This window comes from Prunus persica, chromosome G6, assembly GCF_000346465.2.
Source record: "Prunus persica cultivar Lovell chromosome G6, Prunus_persica_NCBIv2, whole genome shotgun sequence".
Taxonomy (NCBI): domain Eukaryota; kingdom Viridiplantae; phylum Streptophyta; class Magnoliopsida; order Rosales; family Rosaceae; genus Prunus; species Prunus persica.
The window spans coordinates 29,744,313-29,757,653 of NC_034014.1; the positions used below are offsets into that span (position 1 = coordinate 29,744,313).

General features: G+C 38.2%; 3 protein-coding genes across 3 annotated transcripts; 2 read left to right on the forward strand and 1 right to left on the reverse strand.

Annotated features, from left to right (window-relative positions):
• On the forward strand, window positions 253–3,940 carry LOC18772376 (protein EIN4). The gene is made up of 2 exons (XM_007208283.2): window positions 253–2,854; window positions 3,174–3,940. The coding sequence occupies exons 1-2, from the start codon at window positions 1,109–1,111 to the stop codon at window positions 3,696–3,698; spliced, it is 2,271 nt and encodes a 756-aa protein (XP_007208345.1). The 5' UTR covers window positions 253–1,108; the 3' UTR covers window positions 3,699–3,940.
• Window positions 4,043–7,091, forward strand: LOC18775227 (methyltransferase-like protein 6). The gene is made up of 7 exons (XM_020565622.1): window positions 4,043–4,732; window positions 5,028–5,137; window positions 5,428–5,639; window positions 5,741–5,832; window positions 6,247–6,349; window positions 6,481–6,623; window positions 6,739–7,091. The coding sequence occupies exons 1-7, from the start codon at window positions 4,523–4,525 to the stop codon at window positions 6,835–6,837; spliced, it is 969 nt and encodes a 322-aa protein (XP_020421211.1). The 5' UTR covers window positions 4,043–4,522; the 3' UTR covers window positions 6,838–7,091.
• LOC18772659 (AT-hook motif nuclear-localized protein 20) lies at window positions 10,990–12,930 on the reverse strand. Its single transcript, XM_007206412.2, has one exon. The coding sequence runs from the start codon at window positions 12,201–12,203 to the stop codon at window positions 11,286–11,288; it is 918 nt and encodes a 305-aa protein (XP_007206474.1). The 5' UTR covers window positions 12,204–12,930; the 3' UTR covers window positions 10,990–11,285.

The window sequence follows — 13,341 nt, forward strand, 5'->3', positions numbered from 1 at the left end:
CCCGTTGACCACTAGCTGACAGAAATTAGAATGCGAGTCACCCACCCACCATTTCACACTGAACCGACTCACCGGGTCAACTTCTAACGGTCCACCTCCCAACGGCCAAATCTGCCACGTACAATATCATCGTATCCATCCAACGGTGAAAACACTCTGATGCGCGCCCCACCATATGTACTCGCCCACATTTTTAATTATAAAAAAGAAAATGAAAAAACCGTTCATAATTTATTACAACCTGCAACAAATAAGTTAGCACCTTTTCTAAAGAGAAGGACCAAGTTCTCTTCACATACACGTGTGGGTCCCGCCATCTCCCTTCAACATGACAACTGACCCCTTCCTTTCTGAGTCAGCTTGGGTCTCTGGTTTGTTTCGTTACTTTTTTTTGGCCTTATTCGTTCTTGGCTGTTTGTATTGTATTAATTTGGTTTCTTGGGTTTGGGTTGTGCTGGCTGTGGAGGATTTGGTATTGCTGGCAGTGAAAGATTGGGTTTTTGGCGGTGGCCGGTGGGTCGTTTTGCATTAAAAAAAGTTCGGTTTAGCAATAAAGTTTTGATTTGTGAGACGGTGAATAAGCTGAAATTTGGTTTAGCCACGGGAGGCACGAGGTGTGTTCTTTTAGGCACCTTTCTGATTTTTGTTTCTTTTCTTGCTTACTCTTCCATTTTGATTAGCTGAAAGCTTCTTTTACTTCTAATTTTGGTTCGTTTTCCTTCTACGGAGGAAGAAACTTTCGGTTTTCAATTTCTTCTTCTACTAAAATGGAAGAAGGGTTGTAAAACCCAGAAGAAAAAAAAAAGTAGTCAGGAAGCTTATAGACAATTTTGATTTGAAATAGAATTTAGCAGATGGGTTGGTTAGATCTTTAGAATTTAGCAGATGGTTATGTCAGTTTTACTCCGAAAATCCAGGTGGGTGTTTCCAAATCTTAGAATACGGAAGTGAGTTTCAATTTTTAAGTTGGTATCGCACTGATACGATTCAACTAGTTTTCTTTAGTTTTTCGGTTTGCAAGTGAAATTTGGTTCTTCAGGAGTTTGAAAAATAAAAACTTTCATCCAAGCAAAATGCTGTGAACAAGTTAATCACTTGGGTGGATGCAATGTTAAGAGAATTAGCTCTTGGATTGTTAGTTTTCTATTTCATTAGATTTGTTTCAGCCATTGATAATGACTTTGCACATTGTAATTGCGACGAGGAGGGTTTTTGGAGCATTCCAAACATTTTAGAGTACCAAAGAGTGAGTGATTTCTTGATTGCAATAGCATATTTTTCAATCCCTATAGAACTTCTTTACTTTGTCAGCTGCTCAAACGTTCCATTCAAATGGGTCCTCCTTCAGTTTATTGCGTTTATAGTCCTTTGTGGATTGACCCATTTGCTAAATGCATGGACGTACAACGGCCGCCAGTCATTCCAGTTGATGCTGTCCCTCACCATTGCCAAATTCCTCACAGCCTTGGTCTCATGTGCAACTGCAATAACCCTTTTAACTCTGTTTCCTCTTATTCTCAAAGTGAAAGTGAGAGAACTGTTCTTGAGGCAAAATGTGTTGGAATTAGACCAAGAGGTTGGGATGATGAAGATACAGAAGGAAGCGAGTTGGCATGTCCGAATGCTGACCCGTGAAATTAGAAAGTCACTGGATAAGCATACCATATTGTATACAACTCTGGTTGAGCTTTCAAAGACATTAGACTTGCATAATTGTGCTGTTTGGATGCCGAATGAGGATAGAGCAGAGATGAACCTGACCCATGAGTTGAAATCAAGTTCTTCGCGAAATTATCTCCGTTCTATCCCAATTAATGACCCAGATGTGTTGGAGATAAGAGAGAGCGAGAGGGTAACAATCCTAAGTCCTGAATCAGCACTTGGATCTGCAAGTAGTGGTGAGTCTGGTGAATCAGGTGCTGTGGCAGCAATCCGAATGCCAATGCTTCGGGTTTCAAATTTCAAAGGGGGTACACCGCAGTTGGTTGACACTCATTATGCGATATTGGTTTTGGTTCTTCCAGTAATGGATTCTAGAGGCTGGAGCCATCATGAGATGGAGATAGTTGAAGTTGTGGCTGACCAGGTTGCTGTGGCTCTATCCCATGCTGCAGTACTTGAAGAGTCTCAACTAATGAGAGAGAAACTGGGTGAACAAAATCGTGCGTTGCAACAGGCGAAGAAGAATGCAATGATGGCGAGCCAAGCAAGGCACTCATTTCAGAAGGTAATGAGTCATGGAATGCGAAGGCCAATGCATACGATTTTGGGCTTGCTTTCTATGTTTCAAGAGAATTTAAGTTTCAAACAGAGCTTAATTGTGGACACAATGGCGAAAACTAGTTATGTTCTCTGCACTTTGATCAATGATGTGATGGAGATGTCAGCAAAAGATAATGGAAGGTTCCCGTTGGAGATGAGGCCATTTCAACTACATTCTATGATCAAGGAAGCTTCTTGTCTTGCCGAGTGCCTGTGTATGTATAAAGGCTTTGGTTTTGAAGTTGATGTTCAAAGCTCATTGCCTAATCAGGTGATTGGGGATGAAAGAAGGGCTTTCCAAGTAATATTGCATATGGTTGGGTATCTATTGAGCACCTATAATGGCGTGGGGACTGTCATCTTCCGGGCTATTTCAGAGAGTGGTTATGAGGGTCAGGATGATAGATTGCAAGGAATCTGGAGATCAAATGTACCAGATGAGTACGTATCTATAAAGTTTGAATTTGAGATTAGTGAGGGAAGTTCTCGTCCTGGTGGATTAGTCTCATTGATGCACTATGCTGGTGGGAGGCACAACAATGATGAAATTAAGAAGGGCCTGAGCTTCAGCATTTGTAAAAAGATTGTCCAGGTAAGAGCTGTGTATTTTTATTTTATTTTTTCAATATTGATCGTTCTGCTTGATGTATATTTTCTACAAGAAATGCCAAAAAGTTTTAGTAAGACTTCAGCACTGCAGCTTGCATGACTGTAAGATGATTGGCTCCTTTTTTTTCAAATTGAAAAGTTGGCCTGCACCTTTCTAAAACATGCGTCTTCTGTGTGGCTCATTTATAGAGTTCGATTTCACTTCTTTTTTTTTTAGCTACAATGCATTCGAATTGATATGAGAAGACAAATTATATGTAATTTTATCAACTTATGATTCTTCTATAATGAATTATCTGCAGATGATGCAAGGCAATATCTGGATATCCATGAACCCAGTGGATTTTGCAGAAAGCATGACACTTGTTCTCAGGTTTCAAATCCTCCCATCTATTGGGAGAAGTATGCATCTCCCTGGAAATAACTTGGAGCAGCCAAATTCCAACTCACAGTTCAGAGGCCTTGGGGTTATAGTAGCCGATGATGATAACGTAAACAGGACTGTGACCAATAAGCTGCTTGAGAAACTCGGCTGTCAAGTAACTGCTGTTTCTTCCGGGTTCGAATGCCTGAGTGCCCTCAGTGATGCTGAAAATTCATTTAAAATTGTTGTTTTGGATCTTCACATGCCTGAAATGGATGGGTTTGAAGTGGCAATGAGAATCAGGAAATTCCACAGCCCTAATTGGCCATTGATCATAGCCCTGACAGCAAGTGCGGAGGAACATGTGTGGGAGAGATGTCTACAGATGGGAATGAATGGATTGATTCGAAAACCTGTTCTATTGCAAGGGATGGCAGATGAACTTCGCAGAGTACTGCAATGAGCAGTTTTTCTTCCACATCTTTTTTAGGCTCTCTAATGAGCACAAGTTATAGAGAATCCAACTTTAAACTTATTTTTCACTTAATTAGAAAATATAGTAGTTAGATATTGCTAACCATATGTCCTTCATATCACAATTAAACGTCACAGACTCTGTTCTGTTGTATGATTGCTCTACTGAGCTATATACTCCATTGGTTAGTATAATTGCTCCACTGAGCTATTTACTCCATTGATTATTCACTCCAATCCAATCAAAACAGATTCTGTTGCGTTGCTCTTTCGGATTGGGTTGCCCTGGTGCTTCAACACAAGTTTCAGGAAGCAACATCCAGTTGCTTCTGTCTTCGTATTTTTTCTTTTTCTTTTTCTTCTTTTGGTCTCTGAACTGATCATATTCAAAAAGCCCGAGGGGAAGGAACATAAATTTATTTTATCAATAATAATAACAAAATCAGCAAAAAAAAGAAGGGTGTTTTTGACTATCCAGATTTGTTCTATAAATAACTCATCTTGCAAGTTTGTAGTTTTCACGTGTGGCTTCCCCCAAAAAAAAACAAGGGGGCTTCGCACGTGTTTGGAATTGACGCCAAACCAAAGCCCTAAACTGAAGCAGAGCAAAACCAGAGTACCAGAGAAAAGCGCTATTGCCCTTCCTTCTCTAGTCTCTCCTCTCATCTCCTATAATTGTATTATTACATTTCAGTCCTCCTTCTTCTTCTTCAGCCTCCAGCATAGCCCTCTCTATGCGCGTTGCAGTCTCACCCCTGTCTTTCATAATTTCAACCGTTCACCTATATTGAAAATTGAGTAAAATTGAAGAAAATGAGAAAAGCAGAGTACTTTAGCAAGGACTTCGACTGGGATGAGCTAAGAGTTCAGGTGGAAAACGACCCGTCGTTCAGCTACCACTTGCTCCCCTTCCAACCCAACCCCATTTCAATTTCACTCGCAGATGAAGTCCATTATGCTGCTGCTGGGTCTCATGCATGGAACGCATTTCACCACCGGCATGCCTCTGGCAAGTTCTTCAAGGTCCCATTGCTTTTCCTCTCTTAACCCTTTTGACTAAGGAATATGCCATTTCATTTGGGTTGCTGAATGTTGATGATTATAGGAAAGCCTTCATCTTTCTATGTAATTATATAGATAGTTACTGTGTAAGTAAAGTCTCCATCTTTTACAAATTGGGGTTTCAGTTCTAATGTCACTAGTATCTGGGCTTTGCACCGTATTTGTTCTTTCTCGTTTATTTCAATTTGCCCCTTAGGGTACTTATGATCCTTATTTCTATTCTCTTGTTTTATTCAGTCTATGTGATTCAACGCAGGAAAGACGATATCTGTTAGAAGAATTCCCTGAACTAGTCAATTGCAAAGAGAATTCTAAGGTTTTGGAGGTGGGATGTGGTAATGGCAGCACTGTTCTTCCTATATTACGGTATCCTCTAAACCTGTCTCATTTCAAAATTTACTTGCATGTATGATTGCCGGTCTTTTAGAAATCTGAATCCTCCTCAGTAACGCCCTTTAATTAGTTGAGGTTTAGTAGTCTTAGGTTTTTTTCTCTTCAGTTAATTTGCTCTTTCTGTCTGGTATAGCAGTCTTAGGTTTGGTTTATGTTTTGTTTATATGTATATCTTCATTAAACTGGAGATATTTGTCATAGGTTTCAGACCATGCTGTTTGCTTTCTACCTGTTATCCTCACACGATACTATTTCCTCCGCAGTGGCAATGAAAACATCATTGTTTATGCTTGCGATTGCAGCAATGAGGCCCTGGAGAGGGTTAAGGAGACGGTATATGCCTCTAACAAAGTATCTTTCGAACATCGTTTTCATCCATTTTGTTGTGATTTTTCTGTAACCGTGTTTCCAACATGGTTGGCCTGCAATCCTTGTCAAGAAAATATTGCACAAACACAGCAGCTGTGCTTTTCAGGTTAGTTACTTCATCTGTTTATTGTATGTTTATATGCAGTACAATCAGACTCATATAAGGTATAATAGTATAATACTCAAACAGTTTTCTTGTTTCTCCAGATGGTAGAGGGAAAAGTCAAAAAAATCTTAATGATTCATATTCATTAAGTGAAAGTAGATGTTGCATTGGTGGGGTTGATTTTGTTACCTTGGTAAGCATTCATTACATTAAACTGCCCAGAGAACCTTTGAATCTTACATTTGCCCATAGACTTCGTTGGATCAGAAATCTTTTGTCTGAACGCTTGCTAACTGGGAAAAAGATAGAGCTTTAGGAGTAAAAATACTTTGCTTGTCTCAAATCATCTGGTCTCTATTTGGGAAAGATTTTCTGTCAATTCAAACAGAGACTTAGGAAGTTGCTGAACTTCATTTAGATTTCTTTGCTAAATATTAGTATGCTAACCACTTTGTAACTTTTATTTTTAGAATTTTATTGGTGCTCCTCTGTTCTGACCTCCATTGCTTTGAGTTGTTATGCTGGAATACTTTCCCACCATTTTCTTCTCATCAAAGAAACAGTATTTGGTGATTTGAGTTTCTTTTTTCACTGTGAAATATGTCAGATATTCACACTGTCAGCATTACCACTTCATAGGATGCCAGAGTCCATCAAGGAGTGTTTTTCTGTCCTGAAACCTGGAGGCCTGCTGTTCTTTAGGGATTATGGTAATTGATTAATCTGAGCCTGGTTTGGACTTGGAGCTGTAAAAGATTTTAAAGAGCTCTAGCTCTCAACCTTTTTTCAGAAATATTTCTAATATTTTTCCTGCTGACATAATCAGTTTGATGCAATTCAGGCCTCTATGATATGTCTATGCTTCGATTTGAGATAGACAAAAGAGTGGGATTTAGGGAGTATATGCGATCAGATGGAACCCGCTCTTATTTCTTCTGTTTAGATACTGTGAGGAATCTATTTGTGGGTGCAGGCTTCACTGAGGTACTAATTTTGCTAATGTTTTGGCGGGGGAGTGTGTGGAGATCCTAAAATTAGATGTGCACATACTTGCATCATTTTCTACTGTCTAATGTTCCATAACTTGTGCTTATGTCAGCTTGAGCTTGAATATTGCTGCGTTAAGTCGGTCAATCGTCGAAATGGGAAGAGCATGCGAAGGGTGTGGGTTCATGGAAAGTTCCAGAAGCCTGTATGAAATGAAGTCAAGCGGTCTCTCTTGTTGAGATGCTGCCCTTTGAAGAAATCATGCTGCTTTTTTCTACAATGTAGCTTGCTGTGAGCAACTTTTTCGTTATATGTGTATGAGAAAGGTACAAATTTGGGGCTCCATTGAATTTCTGAGGAGAGCTGTGAAAGCCAGTGCTAAGGCCAAAGTATACGATTACTTTCAACCTAATCTAAATTGTTCTTCACTAGATGAAGGAATGAAGCTCTAAACTTTTTTTTCCAGAACTGAGAGTAAATTTTGTTACGGCTACATATGGGTAGGGTAGTTGACAATGGACGGGTCGAATTCCATGTGCTTGATACATGTATCCACATCCTGGATGGGGAAAACCAAAACCCGGCGGTTCTCTATGGACCAAAATTCCCACACCATCCACGTGTAGTTTACCGAACTCCCTAACTGACCAAAATGACCTAAGTTTGGGCGGTTCTCTAAGTTCAGTCCAACTGATCCGTCCTTGGTCAAAATGTCAAAAGGAAACCCTAAACCAGTTCCTTCGGAATTGGTACCCAATTATTCAACCCAACCCATCCTTTTGTCTTTTCTGCAAATTCTCAAATCTTCAAAAACAAAACATGAAGAAAAGATGTTTATCACCAATTTATACCGAAGTTTTTCAATATATTACTTGCCTGCCTGAACTGTCTCAAATATTCCAAGGTTTTCCTTCTTGTTTTCTATAACATCCGCATGATAATAATGTGCAAACATCCGAATGAGAGAATAACTATACATATGTAACTTTTTTTTCTTCTAATAATCTCCATGCAATATCTGAAACAAAGTTGGGCTTACAAAGGTTTTTTGTAATGCTCAATTCCTCCCTTTAAGAATTTGGTTTGTTCCTGCTGGAAATAATGGAACACCACCTGTTTTACTGAACTGCAGAGGTTTATAAAGTAATCACGCTATTGAAAAGCTATTCTAAGCTAAAGCTTGCGTTTAAATATGTAAAAGCAGATTGTCACTACTATGCACATCTTACAGATTAATTGAAAGGAGGAAAATGAATTAAGATAGGCACTCCCGCGATCCCATCCCATGAATCATGATTAAAGTAAATATTCTAATAAAAGAATTGTATATGATTTGTTGATCGATCTAATTTCAAAATGAGATCCAAGAGCTGGTTGTCGTGTTGTCATTCGAATAGCGATGAGTTCATACAGAATATATATATATATATATAGTATATATAGCTGCGTACAGGTTGAAAGCGTTTTACGAAACGAAGCATTAAAGTAGTGGTAAACATGGTTGAAGCACGTCGTCAATTACAAAAGCAAGCCTGCATCCATCTTTTAATATAAAATTAATTATAATAGCTTTTGCAGAAACACCAGTGAAGTAGGAGAGCAGAGCACCTAATCCGGCCAAAGACGACGTGTACTCCACGGCAGGTGCATGCATCCAATCCAATACAAATTTTTATTAATATTTATAAATTATTAATTGTGTTTGCATCATTCACATTCATCTTCAGAGGTAGAGATGAAAAGTGATAATATGCTTTCAGTTTTTTCTCCACCGGTGATTTATTTTATTCGTTAATTATGTCAGTAGGTTTTCCATTAATTATGTTATTATTATTATTATTATTATTATATTATGCAACTTCAACTTTATTGGGTTGTCCTCATTTCCTTAATGCAGTTTTTGCGGATTCCCTTTCCAAAGTATTATAGTTAATTGCGTTGTTTAGACTTTCATACGGAACCGGGGGCTTGAAAACATGTTGGTAAAACTACACCAGCAAAGAGCAATGAGCAATGGGCAATGGGCAATGAGCAAAGACAACTACTGGTGCACAAAAAGGAGGTTTTATTTGTTTTCTAGTCTTAGTCGTCCCAAGATTATTTAATTGTAATCATCCTGGTCTGATCTGCTTTTAATATTAAACTCCTCAAGGTGGGTTCCATCCACATCGCAAAGCTGCTTTATATTATAAATAATTTTATAATTTATAACGAATGTTGTATGCAAATTACTAGGTAATATTATCATAAACAAATGTAAATTAATTAGGGTTGATTAAACAATGACACGTGAGTCCATGTGAAGAGGGTCCTCCGTGTTTCAGTAAACAACTCCATATCTGGCTTTGGCCTGGCATTATATCATCATCTATATGTATCCTTTGAGTGCCAAGAAGACATCCTTTAAACTTTTCCTTTACTTAATATTAATCTATCTAACTTGAATTTTGTCGTGCATCATGTCCCATCCAAATATAAAACAACTCTATCTTAATTATAATAATAACAACAGGATTTGTAAATTTGTTATATTAATCCGCGGATGACTTTGTTTTGGACAATTGTTATATATGGTCATTTCGATCTTCCCCCATCACTGATATATTCAAGGCATTTGCTGCACTCATCTTATATGCAATGCATGCCCTGATCTGATGGCCTTTCAAATAATTGGGTTGTGTTTCTTCTCCCAAAAACTCGAATTTCTGCGCATATAAATCTTTTTTATATATATATAGTTCCCTTCTATTGAGGGATTCTTCAAATAATTTTATTTGAGGGACGCCCTTTAAGGTATCTTACAATTTTTTTCCCAATGATCCAAACCATCTATTTTTTAAGTCTTCATTCATAGATCATCCTTACAAAAAATTAGACAAATCGGAAACTGTTTCGACATCCAATTATGTCTTACAAAATCAATGAACACGGTGCTTCAAGAAAATGCTAAAATTTCAATAACTTAATTGAGTGGTCAAATGATATCGAATTCAAGTGATTTTTTATAGAGATGATCTTTGAATGAATATCTACAAAATAGACTGTTTGGATTAGTGAAATACAATCCGGAATGAGGCCTACAAGGGGTGTCCATCAAATAAGCTTATTTGAGGGATCCCTCAATGGAAGCTCTCTGTATATATATATATATATATATATATATTGAGGGATTCCTCAAATAAACCATTTAGGGTCTCTTATGATTTATTTTTCAACAATCTAAACCATCTATTTTTTTAAGTTTTTATTCATAGATCATTTTTACAAAAAATTAGACAAAACGGAAACCGTTTCGACATCCAATTGTATCATACAAAATCAATGAATACGGTACTTCAAGAAAGTATTAAAATTTCAATAACTCAATTGAGTGGTCAAATGATATTAGATTCAAGTGATTTTTTGTAAAGATGATTTTTGAATGATTATCTAAAAAATAGATGGTTTGAATTAGTGAAATACAATGTAAAGTCAGTCCTATAAGGGTGTCTCTCAAATGAGCTTATTTGAAGGATTTCACAATGAAAGCTATATATATATATATTCGTTTATGTGAACGTCCGGACGTTATTATCGTGCGGACGCTATGTATTTTATATTACCCCTCCTTATTTTTTTTCCTATTTACAATAGTATCCGTATAATAATAACGTACATACATATGAATGAGAGAACATTCGAATTAGAGAATAACTATAAATGTGTATTAAACTCTTTATATATGATAGCTTGGGAATCTGCTGACTATTGTTCTCCATTACGCACATTCATGCCACTAAGACTAAGTAGTGCTATATGTATATGTGGAAAAATATGCATGTCAGGGGACTAGTTGCAGCACCTTAATTTAGAATTATATTGTATTTATACATAGATTAAGCTAGCTATAGCTTCGGGCTTCAGGTTTGGCTCTTCAATTAGACATGCATAGCAAAGTTTTTGGAATCCTATATATACCAATATAATATATGCAATTTAATTAGTAGCCAAAGTTTACCACCAAAGCTGGTCCTATAAAACTAGCTAATAGAAAATTAGCTAGAGAAACAGATCTGCGTATTAAACTCTTAAAAATTAGACTTTAAAAACTTGATAATATAATTATATAATTATAAAGAGACGAACATGTGTATATATATGATATCATATACTAGTATATTTATATATATAATATAAAAAATTGATGCCAAAGATATATGTTGTAGAAATTAATTAAAATATATATGTTGTACTTTTTCAATTTAACACCTTCATCAATCATGATTGTTTTCCATTGGTAATTAACTAATATATATATATATACCTGTTGATGTAGATAAAATGACTAATTCATAACTAATAACAAGAGAAGAGAAGAAGAAGATGCAGAAACAAAATAGTTAACTATCATGATCATTATTGGAAAATATACATACAGTCGGACAGTCCACAGAGAGAGAGTACAATCCACTGATGACCAGTTCTTCAACTCATCTCTAAGTACAAATTAAGCACAACAGAGATTTGCAGCTTCATTCATTCAAAAGTTTCTCTCAAATTCAAGTTAATTCCAAACACTACTACTACAACTGCTAATTACTCATTCTCAATATATATATTATTCATAATTAATTCACAATAATCCATATCCCTAAATTGATTGATTAATTCACTAACTAATTAAAATGGAGCCCTACCACCACCTTGACCATGCGCCCAAGATGAATAAGCCGCCCCTTGATCATGGCTCAGTGCCTGTCCTCCTCCATTCGGAAGCATATTCGGCTGCAAGTTATAAACCCCCACCCCAATCGACGGGTCCCCCATCCCTCCTCCGCTACCACCAATCCCCGGTGGGGACCCCCCTCCTCCCGCCGCCTGCCCCGAATTATTACCACCCACCTCTTCTTCCTCCTCCAACGGCAATCTCTCATACGTCGCATTTGAAAACGTGGCTGCGATCACCATCACCGGCCCCGACGCCACAAGCGGGCCCACCACGCTGCCCCCAACAACCTGTCCCTGCACGCCCGCCAAGTATATTGTCATTCCAGTTGACCCGGGCGGTGCCGGTCCGGGCAAAAAAGCCCCGGTCAACGAGAGAATCTCGAACCTTCCGTGAAGCGCCATGACCGACCCTGCCGGGGACGCCTGCCTGATTGTGACGTTGGTGACGGTGCCGCTTCCGCTCAGGACGCAGACGCCACGCTGTCTTGTTCTGGCGAACCGGGCGACGCTGTCGGCGATGTCGGCTCCGTTGGATATCTCCATGACGTGGCTGCGGAGGGCGTTAGGGCTGTCCCTGGTCACGAAGATGGGTGGCTTGGGCTTGTTCTTGGAGCCCGGGGGACGGCCCCTCGGGCGTCTGGTGGCGACTTCGATTGCCCCCTCTTTGGGATCGTCGCTGTTGTTGTCTCGGTCGTCATCGTCATCGCCGCCTGATCCTCCGAGGCTGCTGGTTCCGGTGGTGTTGTTGTTCATTGAGATTCCCAGATCTGGTTTAATGATGTTTTTCATTGGAGAGTTGGTGGCTGCTGCTGAGGTTTCATTCACTCCTCCTGGTAGACCTACCTGTCCAGCCCACCATCGGTTCGCCATGGTCGATCCAGAAAAATGAAAAAGAAGCTAGCACGGATCGATGTATATATAAATTTAAATCTCTTAGATCTTAACGATCATATATATATATATATATATATACATGGTTAATTAAGGTGATGAACAATTTTTGACTCTTATAGTTAGAATAGAAGAGGCTGATTTTGGGTTCACTCTCGATTTTCGAAGCAGGGAAGAAATAAGCTAATTTTAAAATTTTTAAAAAAATAGCAAAACCAAGCAACTAGAAGTGATGTGATGATATATTTCAGTAAGCTTGAACAAGAAAGAGCCACATATCTGTAGGTGGATGTTTTCTACTTAAAGAAATGATAGAAACAGTAAAAACTAATTAATTAGAAGAGGTAGGGTAAAGAAATGGGAAAATTGAGAGAGCTGTATAGGTAGCCAGCCAGCCAGTTATATAAGAAGTGAAGTGTAAGAGAGATCTGATTTAACGAAGAAGAAGAATAAGAAAGTTTGGTTTTGAGTAGGGGTTAACTTGGGTAGGGTAGGGTGGGTGGGTGTCAAGGTTAAGGTCTGTTTAGGAGGGCTTTTGGGTTCTCTTCTTTCTTTAGGTTTCTCTCACTACAAGCTGATCAGAAATGAGCAGGGGATGAGAATTAAGATAAATAAAAATGAAAAAGAATATGGGGAAGGTGGTGTATGCCAATGCCATGGGGTGTCGGTCTTGGGAATTAGGGTTTGGGTTGGGTTGCGTGCGCGTGAGAAGGTGGGTTGCACGTCCTCCTCTCCTTTCTTCTCCTTTCGCTAGCTATCTACTACTCTAGTAGCTAACCCTTCTCATGATCATGATGATGGATGCAAAATTACATAACCTCCCCCCCACTCTTAAGTCTAAATATTCCTGTAGTTGTGTATAAAAAATCTTTCTCTTTTATAGTTTAGATTATCGTTTATATTAAATAAATAAAAGAATAGACCAAGCCACTATAAATAAATGTCAAATACAAGAAACACCAAAAATTAATAAGATTCGCCAATGTGCATACTTCTTCTGTGATGATGTAGATAAATCCACTAGTTAAACTAAGCAATTTTTTTTACAAATATCACCCTTTTAGCCCCTTTTTGCAAACCCTAATTCTTATAATCTCTCTCTCATCCTTGGTCACCC